Source organism: Calypte anna, chromosome Z (assembly GCF_003957555.1).
Source record: "Calypte anna isolate BGI_N300 chromosome Z, bCalAnn1_v1.p, whole genome shotgun sequence".
Classification (NCBI taxonomy): Eukaryota; Metazoa; Chordata; class Aves; order Apodiformes; family Trochilidae; genus Calypte; species Calypte anna.
In genome coordinates this window covers 69,568,028-69,587,920 of record NC_044274.1, presented here as the reverse complement: position 1 = coordinate 69,587,920, position 19,893 = coordinate 69,568,028, and the positions used below count along the sequence as shown (strand labels likewise).

At 40.0% G+C, this 19,893-nt stretch overlaps 1 protein-coding gene across 1 annotated transcript in view; it reads right to left on the bottom strand.

Moving 5' to 3' along the window:
- Positions 1-18,442, bottom strand: part of RASA1 (RAS p21 protein activator 1) — a 60,570-nt gene extending 42,128 nt beyond the window's left edge. Inside the window, exons 1-3 of the mRNA XM_030467825.1 lie at positions 17,955-18,442; positions 3,670-3,819; positions 701-836 (exon numbers count right to left, since the gene is read on the bottom strand). Coding sequence (XP_030323685.1) covers positions 701-836; positions 3,670-3,819; positions 17,955-18,427 — 759 coding nt within the window. The 5' untranslated portion in view covers positions 18,428-18,442. The remainder of the gene's footprint in view (positions 1-700; positions 837-3,669; positions 3,820-17,954) is intronic.
- Between the last annotated feature and the right edge of the window lie 1,451 nt (positions 18,443-19,893).

The following is a 19,893-nucleotide window of genomic DNA, read 5'->3' as shown; positions in this document are numbered from 1 at the left end:
TTGGACCTGCTGGCCACACTGTTCTGGATACAGGCCAGGATGCCATTGGCCTTCTTGGCTACCTGGGCACACTGCTGGCTCATGTTCAGCTTCCTGTCAATTTAGACTCCCAGGTCCCTTTCTGACACTCTATGCCCAGCCTGGAGCTCCCCATGGGGTTGTTACTGTTTTATCATCTTAAAAATAAATTTCCATAAAGGTCTATTTTTCAATTTTCTTCCACTAAAAAATGGAAGTTTCCTTGAAGTTGAACACTTGTGGTTTGGTTTTTTGTTGTTCTTGGGTTTGGGGTTTTTTGGGGTGATGTGGAAGGGCATCATGCAGTGTTTGGCTTCATTTTAACTATTCATTTTAATTACTTATATTGGTTTTAGGATGGATATGTCAAGGAAGCCACATTTTCAGAAACCTTGGTTATTTCCAGGATGCATGTGTTTTGAAGCAGCTGTTGGATAAATCAAATACCCTGAAATTCTCATTACATATTTTCAGCAAATAGTAATTTATTGTTTTAATCATTACCTTGTAACCAGTAAGAATGCATTTTTATACTTGTTATACTTCAACATACTCTAAGGCTATGCAGAACTACAGGAAACTTTCTACAATACCTTTTTGCAGCTGCGAATGACAGATAAACTTACCAACATTTAAGCAAATGACACCTAAAAATTTCACCTATAAAAGTTTTACTACTTACCTCTGGAGGTGCTACTGGAAATAAGAGCTTTTCCCCTTTCAGCAAACAGGACACGTGACTGTAATAACCAATTAGGTCTGAGAGAGAAGCAAAACGACGCCCTCCAATGTAATAGTCTCCACACATGGCAATAATCCTGTTAATCAAAAGAAAGAAGATTGACATAATAACAATTTTTTTACCTTTTTTTTTTTTTTAAGAAAAAGAAAATTAGGATAATATTCAACTTCCAAGGTACTGTCTACATTCAGCAAAGTGCAGCATTCAAGCTGCATATAAACATATAAAGAAATGTTAGCTAATGAGTATTTCATCAAAAATTGCCAACATATAGTGCATGAGATATCAGTATATTAAGGCTCTAAAGAAACTGCTGACTCACAAAAAAAAAGCCATTATATTTTCCAGAAAGAAATGAAACTGAGGATGAAAAAAACATAACTGTGAGTGTCCTAGAAAACTGAAAAAATGCACTAACAGACAAAACAACATCATTATTTCAATCATGCAGCACACAGGCCTTTAAGACAGGCTTTTTTAAACTTAAAATATTAAAAAATTTTTTCAAACTACTGCACTTGATTATACAGTGCAGTAAAGCATCTTCAAAAATTAGTCACTTTCTTACAGTTAGCAATATATCTGTTATATTTAAGAAATTACTTGGAAATAATCATACTATCTCTTTACACAGAATTTAAAGATTTGCTAACCAATAGGGAAAAAAGCTTACAGAACCATTTCACTATTTTAACACAACAAAAAATTCTTACAAAACTCTTAATTTTATTCTTTAAGGGTTGTAATTTTTCTGAAATTCATCATCACCATTAATGAATAATGAATCAGAGATTCATTAATCCATTGCTGTACCAAAAATGGGACATACCATGTCTGTTCCCACTGACAGTCAATACAAACCCTAAAAGCAGTCACATTTTTTTAATGTAAAACTATTAACAGACTTAAAACAACCCTGTTACAATCCTCAAGCCATTTGCAGAAGCGGAGAAAGTACTTAATCTGAAACAGCCTTAATATTTTTTACAAATATTTAGTCTAAAGAAATGATCATATTATGTGAATCAATGGCATCAAGCAAAGCTCAATTACTCCAGCAATGCAAAGATCAGACACAAGTCCTCAGTAGCAAGTAGGTCACTTGAATTCTTACAACAATGGAAGAAACTGAGAAATAAATTACCAAGTTAAGCAAATTTTTTGCTGTTTAAAAAAAGAAAAGAAAATTAAAAATAAAAAAAAATCTAAAAGCTCCCATTAACTGTCCCTTCAGTGTCCAGAGAAAAGATAAATTATCTTAAGGATATTTAAAAAATAAATTGCAGTGCCAAGAGTAAACATGTTTAGTGTTTCTACTTCATGTTTGACCCCTTAAAAACTTGTGAACAATTTAAAAAAGAAAAAAAGGGACAACATTCAATTGCCAAGAAACTTATCTTTCATCCAAAATCAGTAAGCTATGTATTAGCTTCTTCCATTTTTACTGATTTTCTTTAGCAGGTCAGTATTCTGACATATTCCTGTCCAAAAATTCCTTCTACTCAGGTAGTTCTTTGAACTACATAATTTCTCCCAAACAATGATGTAACATGCATACAAAGATTAATATTCTGAGATCTGCTTCAAGGGGAGTCAGAAAAGAATAAAACTTTAAAGACAAAGGGTAGATCTTTTAGCATATTTTCTGTTAAGATTACTTGGTAAAAAATTATTCAAGAGAGATAAGAGTCTAAACGAAAGTTAAGTTTTCTAGATTATTACTTCATCAAGTTAAAATGAAGCCTTTGTTCAGAACACTGGCTCAGCAAATATAGGAAGACTTCTGCAACCACAGAAGATTATAATAAATTTATACATTTATATACATATATACATTTATATAATACATTAGAATACATTTTCTTTCAGAAGATTTTGTATCACTTTGACTCACCACAAAGAGATAAACACTTCAGTGAAAAAAAAGGTTTAGTCCTGACATATTCACATGCTATAAATCAAATCATATGCTGCACAAGCATTTTTGTCTCTATGCAGCTTTTTAAAGGAGTTTAAGAAACCTTCATCTAAAATTATGGAATTTCTGTTGAACAGAAATCTAAGACAAGTTTCATGGGGAAAAAACACTTTCAGGAAACCATATATAAGGAGTATTTTTTATGGATGAATGTGGCTCATACGTTGGTGTTCTGGATACTTCCCATTACAAGAAGTTGAAGAATTTGCTTTGAATCTGTTTGTTGCTATCAACACAACTGGCAAAGGTTTTTTTTTTTAACTGCTGAAGAAACATTTGCTTTCATATTTTGTAAAGATGAACGTTACATTGTGACACTATACTCGCTGATTAACCTTCAGGCTCTTCTCTGAATGCATCTCATTTAAACTAAAGAATAAATGAATTTACCTATGTTCACAGTTTGACAATGGTAAAATAATCCTAGTTACAACTGTGGACTCTAACACATACCAAAAGGTGTTTCCAGAAAACCTTCATATTATTAAATATATAACCTATTTGTCTCTCTGTTTCGTCGTGGGGTTGTTTTGGATTTGTTTGGTGGGTTTTTTTCTGCTTTTGGAGGATTTTCACTCAAAATTAAGGAAGCAATCAAATGTGCTAAGACTGTAAGTATGCCCTGTGAGCTGCAATAGCTACTGTGTAACAGACTCAAAACAATCATCTTGGCTAAAAGATTTGTCTGTTCACAAACACTTGAGACAGGCTTGTCTGTCCACTGGTGTCCTCACAGTTTCTTCAGAATGTAAAATAATTTTAAAGCAGCACATGCTAAAACAATTAAGCAGAACTAAATAGCTGTCCCATGCAAGAGTTTTCAAAAATATTCAGTTGCAATACAATGATTGCTTTCTCTGTGCATTCTATTGTGTTCTAAACCAAAGCAAAATGGATTACAGTATTTTGAAATAAAATATTTAATTCTCACCTAAAATGATTGACATTCATTTTACTGAAGAATGAGAGCACAAATGAACCTGGTCTCCGATCACTCTCTCGAATCAGGTAACTTCCAGGTTTTCCTGCTTGTCGAAGACGTTCTTCTGCAATTGTTCTGTCAAGCTTTCCATGATACCACCTGAAAAGAAGAGTAACAATGGGTGTCCTTAGAACCTTTAGTTTTTGTTCATTCTCACAGAATAGGCCGATTAATCTAACAAGTTTTCAGTCAAAACTTTAGTAACTCCAAACCTTTCTTTCAAAGCTGTCGTATTTGTAGATGTTCAGCCTCTCATTTTACTTACTACCGACAATATTTTTAACCAGCACAGCTTTTCAGACAACCTGCTTCTTCCAAAGAATCCAGAAGCATTGGAAACCAGACTGTAAAGTATGACAAAGGGACACCCTAGTTTAAATTAAAGGTTAAACTGTTACCATTCTGAACAGCTTTTTTTTTTTTTTTTCCACAGCACTCGGTCTACTGCAAATTATCAAGTTTGAAATAAACCCAAAACAAAACACAGCAGTGATTGTGACCACCATTCAAGCCAGACACTGGCTAATCACCTTCACAAAGCCACTGCATGTTCCACTGCTCCATACTGTAATAATTTATCAGCTCTGCATCCATCAACTAACTATCCTTAATCCAGTTTTAATTTCTATGCTCAAGAAGGCACCATCTTTCATGCACCCACCGTTTTAGACAATTTAAATCATTTAGCACTGCAGACCAATCCCCTTTTAGTTCACATATGTCCTGCAGGAGTCATAAAACTGTATTTTGGAGGAGACAGATAAATGACCTTTTGAACTAATATAAGACAGACCACAAAAAAATTGAAGAAATCACAGTTCCAGGAGGAATAAATAGCTGCTCTTTTGATAAAATCTGACCAGAAGCACTGGTCCCTATGAAATGAATGCAAGAGTTTTGAGAGCTTTTATAAGAAAATCAGATAGACTGAACAGATAAATAAACATGCTGTATACCAGCAAGAGCAGCACAAGCAAATAGTGTTCACCCTGGCAAAGCTGTGCTCTGCTTTGCTTCTCTTTCCTCACACTGATCAAACAAGATAAACCATAAAATGTGCTGTTCTGTCTGTATAACACACAACACTTGAGGCTGCTACAGAATTACCATCACCAGCAAATTCCTGTCTAATTTTCCAGAGGAAAATAGCCTCACAGACAGAAACCTGTCATTTAAAGATGTTCAGCAAAAAAGTGGATCACACTACCCCTGCCAGAAAGATACTTAAGGAAATTAAATACGACCAAAGCAGTCCATTCAGAAGTACCTGGGGTGAAATATTCTGCTTGTCAGTGTGCAAGCACAGCTGAACCCTGGGTTTCTTTTGGGCTGTGTTTCTCTGTTCCCAGCATGTCACAACCACCAGAGAGACATTAAACAAGGCAGAAACTCTCCAGAGACCCAAGAAACTTTCCTGATCAAGAAATTCTTATAAACTAACAGTAGGTTCACTAAGCTTTGGATTGCTCCTGTTTATCACATATTTGAGAAAAATAATTTTAACTCTGATGAGAGACAAATTGCATTACAACACCAAACGTGAAGGCATACTTCAGTAAAAGTGCTGATAATTGCAAACTGCTACTGAAAACCACACTCTGAAATCAAAAAAGTGGGACTAAATGCAAAAAATCCCAACTTTTCAGTAAGGGTCTGGGATTTCTTAAAATGACAGCACAAACTTCAGAGCTCTGGTTTTAAGTCCAGAAGCTTTGAACAAAGAGGACACTCTCCTTGGTGGTAAAAAAAATAAATATATATATATATACACGCATACTCACACACTGATGTATCCCACATGTTGGAGACCACTTCCTCTGACACTTAATGGGCCACTAATATTATTTCCTATTCAGCAGTTTTGTATCCAGAATAACAAAAGAGCAGGCAGAGTAGAGCAGGGCTAAAAATTATTTGCTCATCCATTTCAGAAATAAAAATTCCTAGTTAACTTCTGAGTGCAATTACAATCAGTGTCACTGAGCACATATTTGAAATATCAACAGCTGATAAAAAATAAACTGTCTTTTACAGCTCGCTATGCATTAGCATAATGCACAAATTGTTCTTTACCACTACCTAAAGAAATAAGAAACGCTGAGTTTAACTACCAGCTGCTATGAACATACAAATGGCAGCATGGCAGTCAATATTGAGAAATGATAGCAGAAAACAGCTCCAGTGGTATCCCCAGGGTGCTTGGGTAGACAGCACACATCTTTTAAAAAACAAGATAGACACTGAGGTACAAGCTTTTACAATACTATTAGAATCATAGAATGAACCATTAGAGTATGCAAAATGCTCATGGGGGAATAACTGCATATTTCCAGATTGCAGAGCTTCCTCATTGGCAGAGCCACTTTATCCAAGCAATACAAAGCGTAAGGACATAGAAAAAAGTTAATTTTTAGAAGTGCATGTCTTACTTTCATCCAGCTATCACCTTTTTTCAATATATGAAGATGTACTCTGCAACTTTACATCATTATCTTCAAGCAGTTTATTAGTAAATAGTGAATAGTAAATAGTGAACATCAATTCTAAAGAAATATCTATCCCGTACTCAATATTATCCAGAGAAGGTACAATATAAATTACTAAAATACAGAACCTGCCCTACTCATTTTAATTTAATTAGAAAACAAGGAGTGCAGAACACTGAAAGATAGGACCAATCCATCACAAAATTCATAAAATTATAACAAATGCCAGATCCTCCAGCTTTAACCCTCAATCAGGTTCTTCAATAAAGCCTGGGCAGACTGTTTCTGCAGAAATACATCACAAGATTTTACCTTTCCCCCTCTGGAAGCTTTGTACCATTTTGAGTTTGATAGGTCAGGACAGACCAGCAGCTTCAGCATTTTTAACAGCTTCAAGCTTAATGTGTTCAGAGGCAGAGGCACTGATTAACCAGATCCCTTGATTTACCTCAAACACAGCTTCTACACAGATGTAGGAGGAAGTCCTACCTACAGTGTACTACGAGTTTCATGGAAGGAATTTAAGGTTTGGATAGCAGGGTATCAAATAAAAAAAACAAACAACCTGTGTAGCTGTTTGTAAACAAAGCCTCCCCTGTGGCTGTGACCAAATGAGTGCACTCAAAGCCATACCTCACTACACTTACATGTATATCCTCCACCATGGCCAAAGAAAAGATCCTTGTCATTCCTAGTCAACCACCTATGCTTGCTTGCCTAGTCCTATCTAGGAAAACTCTTTCATTTTTAACATTAACTTTGCAAATTTTTAGATTATGACAATCCGCTGTTTTCACAGTGGTTTGAGCCAACATAACCAAATGAAATTCTGAATCACAGCTTGTGCCCTGACAATACAATAGCTACTGTCAGATGCATTCAGAGAGAAAATAAAGTAGCCTTGCAACAGAATGTCACAGAGTGATTCAACTATATAATGTGTCACCAACTGCAGATCTCAATTTATCTGGTTGTTTACATGGCCACCCTTTAACTGCTGCAATAAACTTGTAAACTTGCTACCTAAATTGCAACTCTTATTTTCCTTCTAGGTGATTACCAATACTAGGCTTCCACGTTCCACAAACCAGTCAGAAGCTGTGCAAGGAAATACTCCCATCTACCAGTCTAAATCAAAAGCAGCATGTTCATAACTCCAGCACTGTGTGTCACAGTCTTAGTGAGGGCGAACAGACAGAATATAAACACAACATCACGGATTATATATACACACAAACAACATAAGATTTCTTCCTTAATCTCCTCCAGCTTCACAAAAGGTGCTGAGCACCAGCCACTCAGCTACCAGCCTCACTAGACTCAGCCAGCACTTTCTGCTGCAATTAGGAGTGAAACTGCACTGCATCCCTGTAAGAAGCTCATGGTAAAGTAACAGGAATTTTGGCTCCCAACATGGACACACACAAGATCCATGCAAGGCACGGGCTGTTCACAGAAATGCAGCAGATGGTGAGTTTGTCATCTAGGAGACAGATGCTCTTGAGTGTGGAAGTATGTCACATTGTTCAACCAAATCCTTTTATTTACGTATTTCCATTTCACATGTGGGAAAAGCAAATATGACGAAGCTTTGGTACACAGCAATTTTCACTTAGGAGCCCAGGAGATTAGGAAGGAAGCAATGCAGAAGAAAGTGCTGAGGGAGAACACAGGTGTTTTTCAGCAACGTCACACAAAAGTAGATGCTGATAGTAGCTGGCGACCTCACTACTTCCGTCTGGAAGAAAGTTATGGTGCACAGGAAAAACAGTCACCAAATGCCACAGCCACTTCACTCAACACTCCTTAGTCACACCTTGCTGCTTCAACAAAACTTGTAAGAAGAATGCAGAATTTCTAGGAGTCATGGTCAGAGCTCCCCGCCCGCCAATTCAGTCACTGCCTTGGTACCTTTCACACATTACAGAGCCTGGTTACAGTCTCATTGTCATCATTTAAAAGTTTGCAAAGTTAATGTTAGAAATAAAAAGTATTCCAAGGCAGGACTAGGAAAGCATGTGGAAAACTTAACTGAGCTGCACTTCAAGACCAGACAACTTTCCAGAGGCACAACTTGGTAGACCAGCTGTGCTCTTAAGCATGGGATCTACACACACACACACACACACACACACACACAAAAGAAGCTGTTAAAACACATTCAGCAGAGTTTTTATCTGCTCTAGGCCAGAAAACAAAAGGTAAGCCAAAAAAACCTCAGAACATCTTAAAAAAAAAAAAAAAAAAAAAAAAAAAAAAAAAAAAAAAAAGATGAAAGAGCAAGGTAAACAGTCAAAAATGAATACACTTGAGTAATTTCACTAAAGAAAAAAGTCTGTAAATGTTTCAACTGCTGTAAGAAACAATGCTCTAAGATTTAATAGAAAGATGTGACAACAGCATAATAATCAACATAGACAAAAGATTTCTTTCAATCCTATCTTCTGTATATTTACTGAAGACTCATTTTTGCAAGAGCCACCAATGAGTAGATGAAATGTTGCTAAACTGGCTGAAAAACAGCTCTTGATATAATTTGCAGTTTCTTCCTGAAGTATCAGTTTTCGAAGTGAATTCTGGAACTCATTAGTTTTTAGCAAGAAACTGTATTTTACATTCCTCCATACTTGCATGCTTAGCTCAAAACTATGCCTTTTTCTGCTTGAATTCTGAGTAATTAACTTGAAGAGAAACAGTGTTAAAGCAGCTACACAAACAAGCAGACCTCTCTGGCAATAATTAAAGAATCTCTATGATATTGCTCATGTTGTCTGCAATTAACTTCACTAAATGTACCATATTCCTCTTTCACCTTCTTCCTCTTTCTTCCTCTCTATCTGAGCACAGGTTTTGTTTTGTGCTCCACTGTCACCTTCTCTTGAAAGCTGGAATGTTTCTCTGGAGTTGCACCTTTTCCCTGGATACATGCTTCTATAATGAGAAATCCTTGACAGTTATACACTATAAATCAAATACAGGTACCATGCCTGAATCAAAAGATGTCCAATACTTCCCACTTGCACTAGGAACAGTGAGGCAATATAACCTAATGAGAACAATCCACACACAACAAATCCAACAGCATGACTTGTAAGAACTGTGTGTATGAGTAAGAAAACAAACAAACAAAAAAACAAACCAAAACTTTTTCTAGGCTTGAGCATAGAATGATTGCTACAGAGCCTTGGTTACATGTTGCTTTTGCAAGATTAAAAATGTTTCTTTAGCACCCCTTTTATTTCCAGGAAGTGGGAAGAACAAAAAAGGAAATCTCTACACAGAGGCTTAGAAAGCACAAAAAACTATGCATGAAAAAATCTGGGGGAAAGGTGTCGTTTGAACAAGATAATGCAAGAAATTCCCTAACCTTTTGGATTGAATACCCAAGCTTGAATCTTATGTCTCTAGTGTAGTTCTACCAACAGATGTCAGAAAAAAAATAAATAGAAATTTATCACTTTATGGTTACTCTGAAATTTTATGTGTAGAAAAAGATGATGCAAATTAGCTATAAAAAAATTATAAAAACCCCAATGAGTAAGGCACAGCTAACCATAATAAAAAAAAATTAAAAAGAAACTGATGTTCTTATACAAATCTACACAGAATTACCAGGTAATTCCTGAGCTGATTATCAGTGTTAACTAAATTTAGATGATTTTTGGAAATTACTCCAGAAAAGAAACCTATGTACTCTGCAGGGAAAGTCCACAGAATAAACCCTTGTCCAGATACCTGTAAGTAGCTATTAATAAGAAAACCCCATACCCACCCTCGCTGAACCAGTCACATTAATCCTCAACAAAAAATTTAGAATATTCCCTTGTAGTTACACACATGTCTAGCCTGGGGAGCAGCTTGGCAGCATCTTCCCACTCTACCCAGCACGTGTCATGCTGCACCTGGAGTACACTCCAGTTCTGGTCCCCACATTTCAAAAAAAAATGAGGACAGACTGGAGAGGATGCAAAAAAGGGCCATAAGATGGTGAAAGGGCTGGGGAACCTGCCCTATGAGGAAAGGCTGAGGAGTTATGTCTCTTATCCCTGGTGAAAAGAAGGGGGTCTCAGCACAGCATCCCAGTACTCAAACTGCTTTTACAGAGAGAAAAATCATTTCTTGGAACTATGTACACAGGGATGTGGTAGAGCCACCATCACTGTAGGTTTTCAAGATGAGACTGAACAATGTGCTAGATAATATCACTTATGATCTCTTTCCCACAAAAGAATTCCCTAGATAGATGATCTTTCAAGGTCTCCCCCAACCTGGGCTGCTTTATGGTTCTATGATTCCAACCCTGATAAAACAGTATACTTATAAATTCCAATTAGCACTTGAGAATGAACAAAAAAGGAAACCCTAAGGAAAAAAATATTTTGATTAAGTAGCTGAAAATGCTGGAATTTTAAGAAGTAAATTACTTCTTTAGGGCCTGATCATCAAAAGACTCAGACAGCTAACTTATGGAAAACTGACTGGGTACACCAAGTGTCCTGGTGACCACAATACTCCATTCCTGGAAGATGACCAGAGCTTCCAAGGTAATTTAGCAACACTGGTTTGTATACACTAATTGGTACACATATAAAAACATAGCTTAGAAGGAAAAGGTATATATTCTAAGGAGATTTATTAAGCATTTAAAGAGAACTGTTAGCACCCTCAGGAAGACTTTTTAAAAGCCAAAAGATTGAAGCATAAATTATGAGAACTGCCTACACAGAAAGTAATGCAATATTGTATTCATCCACCTAAGGATTTCTTGGACATTAAAATCCTTCCTACTAGCAGGACAGAATTCATGTCTACTTCAAGTAACAATTTCAGTATAAGAGGCCCTGTAACACTGATCCTAAACTAGAATGATTTAATTTGGAAGTGCCTGCTGAGTATTCCAACTCCCCCCTCATTCCCACCCCACTCAAGCAGGGTCAGCTACAGCAGGTTGGTCAGGGTCATGTTCAGTCTGGTAATGAACATGCTTAACAACAGAAACTCTCCAGTCAACCTCTGCCACTGTTTGTTACCCTCACAATAAAAGGGTGGGGGGTTTTGTGTTTGGTTTTTTTTGTGATCAGATAGAATACCAAGTTTTAAAAAACTGTTTCCACTGCCTCTGACCACCAATGAGGATAGCCTGGCTCCTTCACCTGCATTCTCTCAAACCAGACATTTATATGCATGGATAACACCCACCCCCAAGCCTCCTCTTTTCCGAAATAAACAGTCTCAGCTCTCAGTCTTTCCACATCTGACAGATGGTCCAGTCCCTTCACTATCTTGGTGGTTTTATACTGGGTCCACTTCAGTAAGTTCATGTCTCTCTTTTAACAGAGAGACCAGCACTGGAAATAGCACACCAGATGTGTCTCACCAGCACAGATCAGAGGGGAAGGATCATCTCTCTCAACCTGCTGGCAATGCTTCTCCCAATGCAACCCAAGATGCCTTCCTTGCCATGATGATGCATTGCTGGCTCTCTCCTTCACTGCAGAGCTGCTTTCCAGCAGCCCCCAAGAATGCTTGGGGTTTCTCCTCAGTGACAGAGCCCTGCATTTCCTCTGTTAAAGTTCATAAGCTGGATTCTCCATTCTGTTCAGGTCACCCTGGATAGCAGCACACACGCCTGGTGTTACAGCCACTCCTCTCAGTTTTACACTGTCTGTGAACTGGCTAAGGGCACACTCTGTCCCAACATCCAGATTAAAATATTAAAGAGGAACATTGAGGAACAGCACCAGGGATATGCCTCCACATGAGCTTTGTGCTGATCACCAGCCTCTGGGCCCAGGTGTTCAGCCAGTTTCCAATCCACCTCATGTCCATTCATCTAACCTGCACATTTCATCAGCTTGTCTAGAAGAAAGCTTTGGGAGACAGTGTCAAAAGTGTTACTGAAGTTGAGGTCAACTCTTTCCCATTCTTCCTGAGCCAAGAGCCTTGTTGTAGAAGGCTGACAGGTTGGTTAAGTACAGTTTTCCTCTCATAGATCCACACTGACTTCTCACCACCTTCAGCACAAACATAATGCAAAGATAAACTAGAGTCAGAACATCTGCTCCAGAGTGACAGAGCAGACATTACACACAAAAATAAAAAAACCCATCAGACTCCTTTTATATAAATGTATATAAACCCGACAAATATATTAAACTTGTCAAGCATTGGTAGCTTTTTGTGGCACTGGCCATATTTCAGAGAAATTCTGGGACAGAAACCCAGAATCTTTTTACTGCAACACTTCTCTGCACAACAAAGACAAAAAAAAGATGCCTTCTCCCTCCTACATGTCTACCAGAGAGACAAATACCAGGGTTGTTGTTTTGTTTTTTTGGTTTGTTTTGTTGATGGAGAAAGAAAGAGACATGAGAAACTGGAAAAACCACTATGGGAGTCCTAAGAATTTATGGCTGGATCAACAGATGGGCTCCTAAACCAGAGAACAGAACCATGCTGCCACCAGAAAAAATTGTGTTTCTCCTAACTCACCAGCCACAAAATGATAGAACAATAAAAGATTCTACAGAAATACAGCTCAGTGTTACTCATCTCAAGGGGTCAGGGCAGTAGCTGAAGTGCCTAGATCACTGAAGTTCTGGGAGTCAATATACTACACCAAATAGAAACTAGATAAAGGTCAAGAGAGGTTATTCACTGTTTAAACAAAATTACATCATCCAATTCTAACCAGAAATACTGGCTGAAATCCTGAAAAATCATCCTCAAACTTCTTCAAGCATCAAATTCTATTCTACTTCTGATCATCTCCATCTGCAGCTTTCATTTCTTTATGCATCTAATATATTTAAGTTTACTTGCTGCTTCACATCCTGTGTATGGCTAGGTATGATTTTGCTCTGCTGCTTCTAGCCACCCATTCAAGACAACACTTCTAACACAATACATGCAACCAGAACTAAAACTCGATTTTTATTTTTAAATGGCCAAATCCATACACTACCCATCAACTTCAGAAAAATAAGGTGTTTCCTTTCAGTAGAGAAGAGGAATTAATAATGAAATTAACTATCTAAAATAAGGAAGTTTACACGTAACCACATTAACTTCGAAGCAGAAAAGAAACCTCATATAGTGAAATCAAGTTATGACAAATTTCACTATTGACTGTTTGCACATAATTATACTGTACACATTGATATGATTAGTTTCCAGATTCCCTTAGTTTCCAGATTCAATCATTAGTACAGAAATGGCCTTCCAACCATCATTCAAAAAAAAAAAAAAAAAAATTCCTTTTCAGGAGTTACCAAAATAAACAAATCCTGCAGAACTCTGGATTTGCCACCTTCAACATTTAAGTCAAGAAGCCAGAATTTCACAGTATAGTCAGGCAGAAAAATACTTTCATGCAGTCTCTGCTTATTTAATACTTCTCTACACATCTTTCTCTGCAACTCTTTTTCTCATTCTTATGTTGCCTCAAGAAGCACCAACAATGACTGTAAGAACATATCTGCTTTGGTTAAGATTCATTTTAACCAGCCTGCTTTATTTGGTATGATTGATAGCTATCAATTTCAACTAAGTTCCATTTCAAACTGATAACCACTGCTCAAAAACCACCGAAAATGTAGGTTTTGCTGGAATATACTGGACCTTCTGCCACCTTATTGCAACGCTAAGATGTAAAAACATTTTGTCAACTGAGATTTTTAATCAAATGCATGAATAATAGAGCTATTCCACATACAACCAAGTAAAGTTCCATTCATTCATTAAATCTGAAAGTTTTTCTTTACACTGTTTCAAACTCTGTCAGCAAGGCTTAGAACTGGGGTAGAAGGCACAAAAAATATGGCCAAAGCAAACACATTCACAGCATCCAGTGCCTCCCACCTACCATTAAGCTGCAATATAAACATGCTACTGCTGTGCTCCAGAAAAATTAAAAACCATGCACACACTGAACAGACAAGCCTAAGTCAGTTTCACTTAAGATCAAGGAAGATAAATATCAACCCTACATGGGAATTTTGAGATTGTGAATAAAGAAAAAATGCTGAATGCTGACAATCTCCACGTACTGCTAGAAAAAATTAAAGAAAACACTCCAAAAAGAAGCACGTTCCCCTTTTTTTTAAGTATGTGGAAAAGAGAAGAGGAAATTAAGTGTATTAGATGCTTGCTAGTGAAGACGAACACATCCTGATTACCCTGAGCAAGCTATATTTACAGCATCCTGATGGGAAGTGCAGAAAACTTGCATCTGCTCCACTTCCCATCCCTCCAGGTTACTGTGAAAGTCAGACTGCCAAATATCTGGTATTTAAAATTCTACTTATGATTAGAAAAATGTTTTTTGTCTGTAACAACTGTACAGCCTAACACTTGCAAACCAGGAACTCATTCACATTTTGGTTGTTTGTGTCCGTTTTGGTTTCTTTTTTTTCTTTTTTTTTTTTTTTTTTTTTTTTTTTTTTTTTTTTTTTCTTTTTCTCCCTTTTCATTTGCAAAACAAGTTAGGAGATGATGAATGTTTATATAGGAAACTTCATGTAATTTCATCTCATACTTACGAGTCTAATCTGTATGGAGTATGAACTTGGAAACACCAGCAGCAACTTTTACCAGATGTTTTTGTTTGGAGTCATTAACCAACCACTCAGTAAATCCTGAAAGATGATGCATGTCCGTGGGAACCCAAAGACACCTCATGAGCTGTTGCTATTATGAAAGACTTTAACACTTTTTTATTCTTACACAGGAGAACAGTGACTTTGTATCAGGTAGTGCCAGGCCAGGAGTGAAGAGCACTCAGTTTTCTGGTGCGCATGTAATATATTGTAACCAACTAGGATAAAGAAACAAAAACATCTGACAATATTGTAGAATTATCCATCAGACCAACCCTGCATGTAACCCTCCCATAAAAACTGAATGAATTGGGAGGAAGTGGGAAAGGGTGGAGCTGGCAGTCATATTTAAACAAATGGAACAGCAGTTTTGTAATCATATTCAACTGCAGAAATTTAATCCGCATTTAAATTACAAGATCAATTACTGTTTTTAGAGACTTTATTTACCTTTTCTTCTAGCAGACGATAGATAATACTGATCTTTGTCTTTTGTAACAAATTAAGGGTTCAACTTCATAAAAACAGATGGTAAGACTACAAAGAAAGGGCACTTCCAAAGTAGAACAGCAGGACTGCAAGGACAGAATTTACTATTGACATATGGCCAGTTTAAACGACTTAGCTGTGAATAGTAAAAAATGATGCTGTATAAAATAGGTATAAGATAAAAGAAAGGGGAAAGGGCTTGTAGTTAGTTTAATCAACAATTTATTTTTTTTTTCTGTGGAAAAGACACAGACCTAAGACCAAAGACACCAAAGATATAAGAAAAAGAAAAGAAGTATAAGTATATGCAGGTCTGAATTTCTGAATCATTTTTAAAATGGATTTTATTTCTTGGATCTTTTTGCAGAGAGGAATTTTCAACAGAAGCACATTTAACTACAGCTATGAGCTGGTCCTACAAAAAAAATTATTCATGTCTGAATAAGGTAAGCAGCCTTGTCAATCAACACAAAATCAGGGCCCCTGCAATCTTCCTCTAGCACAAGCTCCTATGTCAGAAACCTAACATCCTCTTCCATGAAACTTAACCACCATGCTTGCACGCTGTGACTGCTAAAAGCACTCAGAACTGTAGATGTAAGAATTATGTGAAAGCAAACAGGAGATTATTCGTAAGTACTTATCTTACTTCCTAGAAGTATTTTTTTCAAAAGTTTGCTTTTTGGCTTTTTCAACAGTTCTCTGAGGAAACTTAGCCAGGCCTAACAGAAGAAGCAGTCTGATCTTTCAGAAAGAAAACCAGAAGAGCAGAATTCTGTGTCTCACCAGCTTGGCAAACAACAGTGAAGAAGTAACTTTGCATTCATGGGCTTCTACTTCCCTCCTTAACCTCTGTCCTGTCTGCCTAATCCTATTTCCAGCTCTTTCTAGCTCTACAAGTTTGAGACTAATTCTAACAGTGTCTTTACAAAACAAGGCCTAAATGTCTGCAGGCTTCCACAAGAGGTCCAGAAATTAGCAGAATGAAGAATTACTGGAAAGCCAGTCAACATAAGAGAGATTAATTTAAAAGAAACATTACCATGTTATGTTTTCACAGAATAGTTTAGCTCGAAAAGGACTTTTAAGAGTCATGTAGTCCAGACATCCTGGAATGAGCTGGGACTTCTTCAATTGGGTTAGTTCCTCCTTGTAACTACAATGACTACTCAAACCTTACAAGTACCTACATCAGTGTAAAAGTCAAGCACCTGATAACGCAGCTACAAGAGAACTGACAGGGTAAAAAAGAACTGAAATTCTAACAGTTTTGCCACCCTGTTACCTCTAAACAATAAACTGACTATACTCACTGAAACTTCAAGAACAATGCATTTCTAGATACCCACGAAAGCAATTAAAGCCTTTGAAGCAATTCCATTGCCAGGTACCTGGCTCAAAGGCTGTTTTCTTCCCAAGACAGGCCTCTCAAGTGCTTTACATAAACCAGCAGACTTTCTACAGTTAAACCCAAAGGTTGTGTTCAGGCTGCTCACACTAAATTACACAAACTCCATATACCATTATCTGATCTTATATTTCACACAAAAGAAACACAGAACGGGGCTGTCTCTAGCACAGTATTCTATTACCAGCACTTCAGGAATCTCGATTAACCTAATGGATTGAGAAGTGTAATGAAATCTTAACTGTGGGTTTACAGTTCATTTTTTTTTCAACTGCCTCCTCTCCAAATGTAACTAAAACCTCCTCTTGTAAATTAGTTGAAGGGCAAAGCAGTTAGATATTATTTATAAAAACAGTCTGCATGATAAGGCTTTAAAATACAGTATTTTAACTATTTTTAAATCATGACCGCCTGGATTTAAGAAAAAAGGCCAAACACGTGGGCATTACATTAGCTGTCTGTATAAAAATGGAAAAGCTAAGCATTACTTGGGATTTTTTAGTAGAAAGCAACGCAATACAGGAGGATAGCACTGCGTGCATTTTGTTTTATGCCACGGATAGCAACTTTGTTACTTTTCAGACTTAAAAAAAAAAAAAAAAAAAAAAAAAAAAAAAAAAAGGGAAAAAAAAGTTTCTGGCTCTTCTGAAAGACTGAGGCGCTCCGGGAGACTGGAAAAGTCTCCCCAACAGGTAGTTAAACCATAACCGGAATAGCTCACTCTTCCTGGCAGCCTGGACTATCCTATGAAAACTTGCAAAAAAAAAAAAAAAAAAAAAAAAAAAAAAAAAAAATGGAAAAAGTAAAAAAAAAAACCAAATTCAACACTAAGTCGTTTTGATCAGATCGCTTTTTTTTTTTTTTCCCCCCCCTCTCATTTATTACCGGACTTCCACCTTCAAGCGAAGGGGAGTCCTCACCCTCCCGCACCACCAGGCCGGGCTGCGGGGGGCACGGGCAGGGTCTGCCCGTAGCGGGACCGCCGTTCCCGGTCACTGTCCCGACGGAGCAGCCTTCCTGATGGAGGGGAACCGGGGAGGAAAAGAAAGAGGGGAGGGAGGAAAGGAGGGAGGAGAAAAGATGGGGGTGCAGTTGCCAAAGTTCTGTGGGACTTCCCCGGGAGTTTAACACACGCCTTCTCCCGGGACAAGGTGGGAGGCCCGGAGCCCCGGCCCCCCGCTCCAGGCAGGCCGGTGCTGAGGTGCTGAGGGGCGGTCGGGCGTGGCGGGCCCCGGCGGGGCGGCGGCTACTCACTGGTTGGTGGGGGGAGCGTTGAGCGGGATGGCCACCTCCTCCTCTTCGTACTCCGGCCCGTCCAGCGAGTCGCCTTCATCTACGGTCCCCAGACCCCCGGCTAAAGGAGGCGGCGGTAGCGGGGGGAAGGCTGAAGCGCTGGTGCCGGGATCGTTCGCCCGAATCCCCTCCGAACCCTGCCCTGAGCCGGCCGCCGTAGCGGCGGTGCCGGCCGCCGGAGAGGGAGGCCCCGCTCCCAGCTCCAGAAGCTCCAGCACCGAGGACAAAGCCGGGCCACCCGAGGGGCCGGCGCCCGGGCTGCTACCGCCGCCGGAGCCAGTGGGGAAGGGGCCTTGCGGACCCGTTCCTTTACCCCGGCACACGGCGGGGTAGTGCCCCGGCTCCACGCTGGCGGCGGCGGCGCCGGCGGCTCCCGCCGTCCCTGCTGAGGTAACCGAGCCGCTCTCCTCACCCCCGGCCTCGGCCGCCATCATGTTGAGCCTCGCCCCCCCCCCCCCCCCTCCGGTCCCCCCCCTTTGCCCCCCCTCCTCCGCCGGCTGCCGCCGCCGCACGCCGGGGAGGTGGCGACAAAGGGGCCCCGGCTCCCCCCCGCCCCGCCCCGGCGGGGAGCGGAGCCGGGACGAGGGCAAAACTTCCTCGGAGGAGACGGGCTGGGAACAATACCCGGCTGGGCGGGGGCTGGGCGCGCAGGGCAGCTCCGCAGGGCCCCGCCGCGCTGCCTCAGCCCCCGGCGGCCGCCAAGGGGAGCGGCTCCGCCACTCGGCGCTCTCTGCCCGCCTCCTCCCGCCCAAGCGGTACGCGGGAGCCAAACGGGCCGGGCCGGGCTCCACCACGGCTGCGCACTACGGCTCCTCCTTCTTCTCCTCCTGCTCCTCCGCGTTGTCCCCGGCCCCTCACGGACGCCTGCGCGGGTGGGCGGCTCTGCGGGGGTGTGAGAGGCGGAAAGCGGGGTGGCTGTGCTCACCTTCCCGGCAGAGACAAAAAAAAAAAAAGAAAAAAAAAAAGAAAAAAGAAAAGAAAAAAAAAAAAGTAATTAAAAGGACCAAATGGCGCGGAAGGGCGGGCGGGTGGCAGGTGATGGGCAGGCGGGGGGCCGGGCGGCGGGGAGGGGCAGTGGCGTGGGCTCCAGCCATGAGGGGATGGGTGGTTGGATGGTTGGATGGATGAATGGATGGATGGATGGATGGACGGACGGACCGATGGACGGGTGGATGGGTGGGTGGGTTTGAGCGGTGGTAGCGCTGGCCCTGAGGAGCAGGTGGGACTTTCCCGGGGGTCGGGGTGAAGTTCGGCGTTGTTCTGGCCCAACTGGGTCGCTCTCAGGTCCAGTCAGCTCCGGGTCGTCCCGCTGGTCCAGCAGTGGGGAAAAAACCTCACGGGGTAAGGGGAGATGGGCGTCAGTGAGGGATGCCCTCATGGGATGGCTGGGGTGCTCGCGAGGGTTGGTCTTGGCAGAGGAAAAGACATAAAAAAGGTTCTTTTTCTCTGCATATTGTTTGCAAACGCCTTATACGTTATCAAGAAAGAAAAAAAAAATAATCCTACAGTTCACAAAATACTGCCTTCTCAGTGTTGCAACTCCACTGCTGTTAAAACAGATATTTGCAAGCCTGCAAACTCTGGCACACGGTGATCTTCACCGTTAATAAGTGTGCTGACTTCCAAGTGCTGGGCAGGTCAGGTTCAGCTCACACGTAAGTAGCTTTGTGATGAAGAAGACCTCATGTGACAAACATTACCCGGCAGTTTTAACATGTAGATAGCCTTTGATTTCCTTCCCCCCGCCTCCGTTGTTAAAAGAGCTGACAAATAGCAGCACGTTGACACTTGCATGTCTCTCAAGAGTTCTCAGAAGGCATCTAAACATTCAGGTTTTCAAAGCTTTTCGTTACCCAAAAGTATTCAAGTGAGTTTTTCCTGAGGCCACTAAAACAAACTG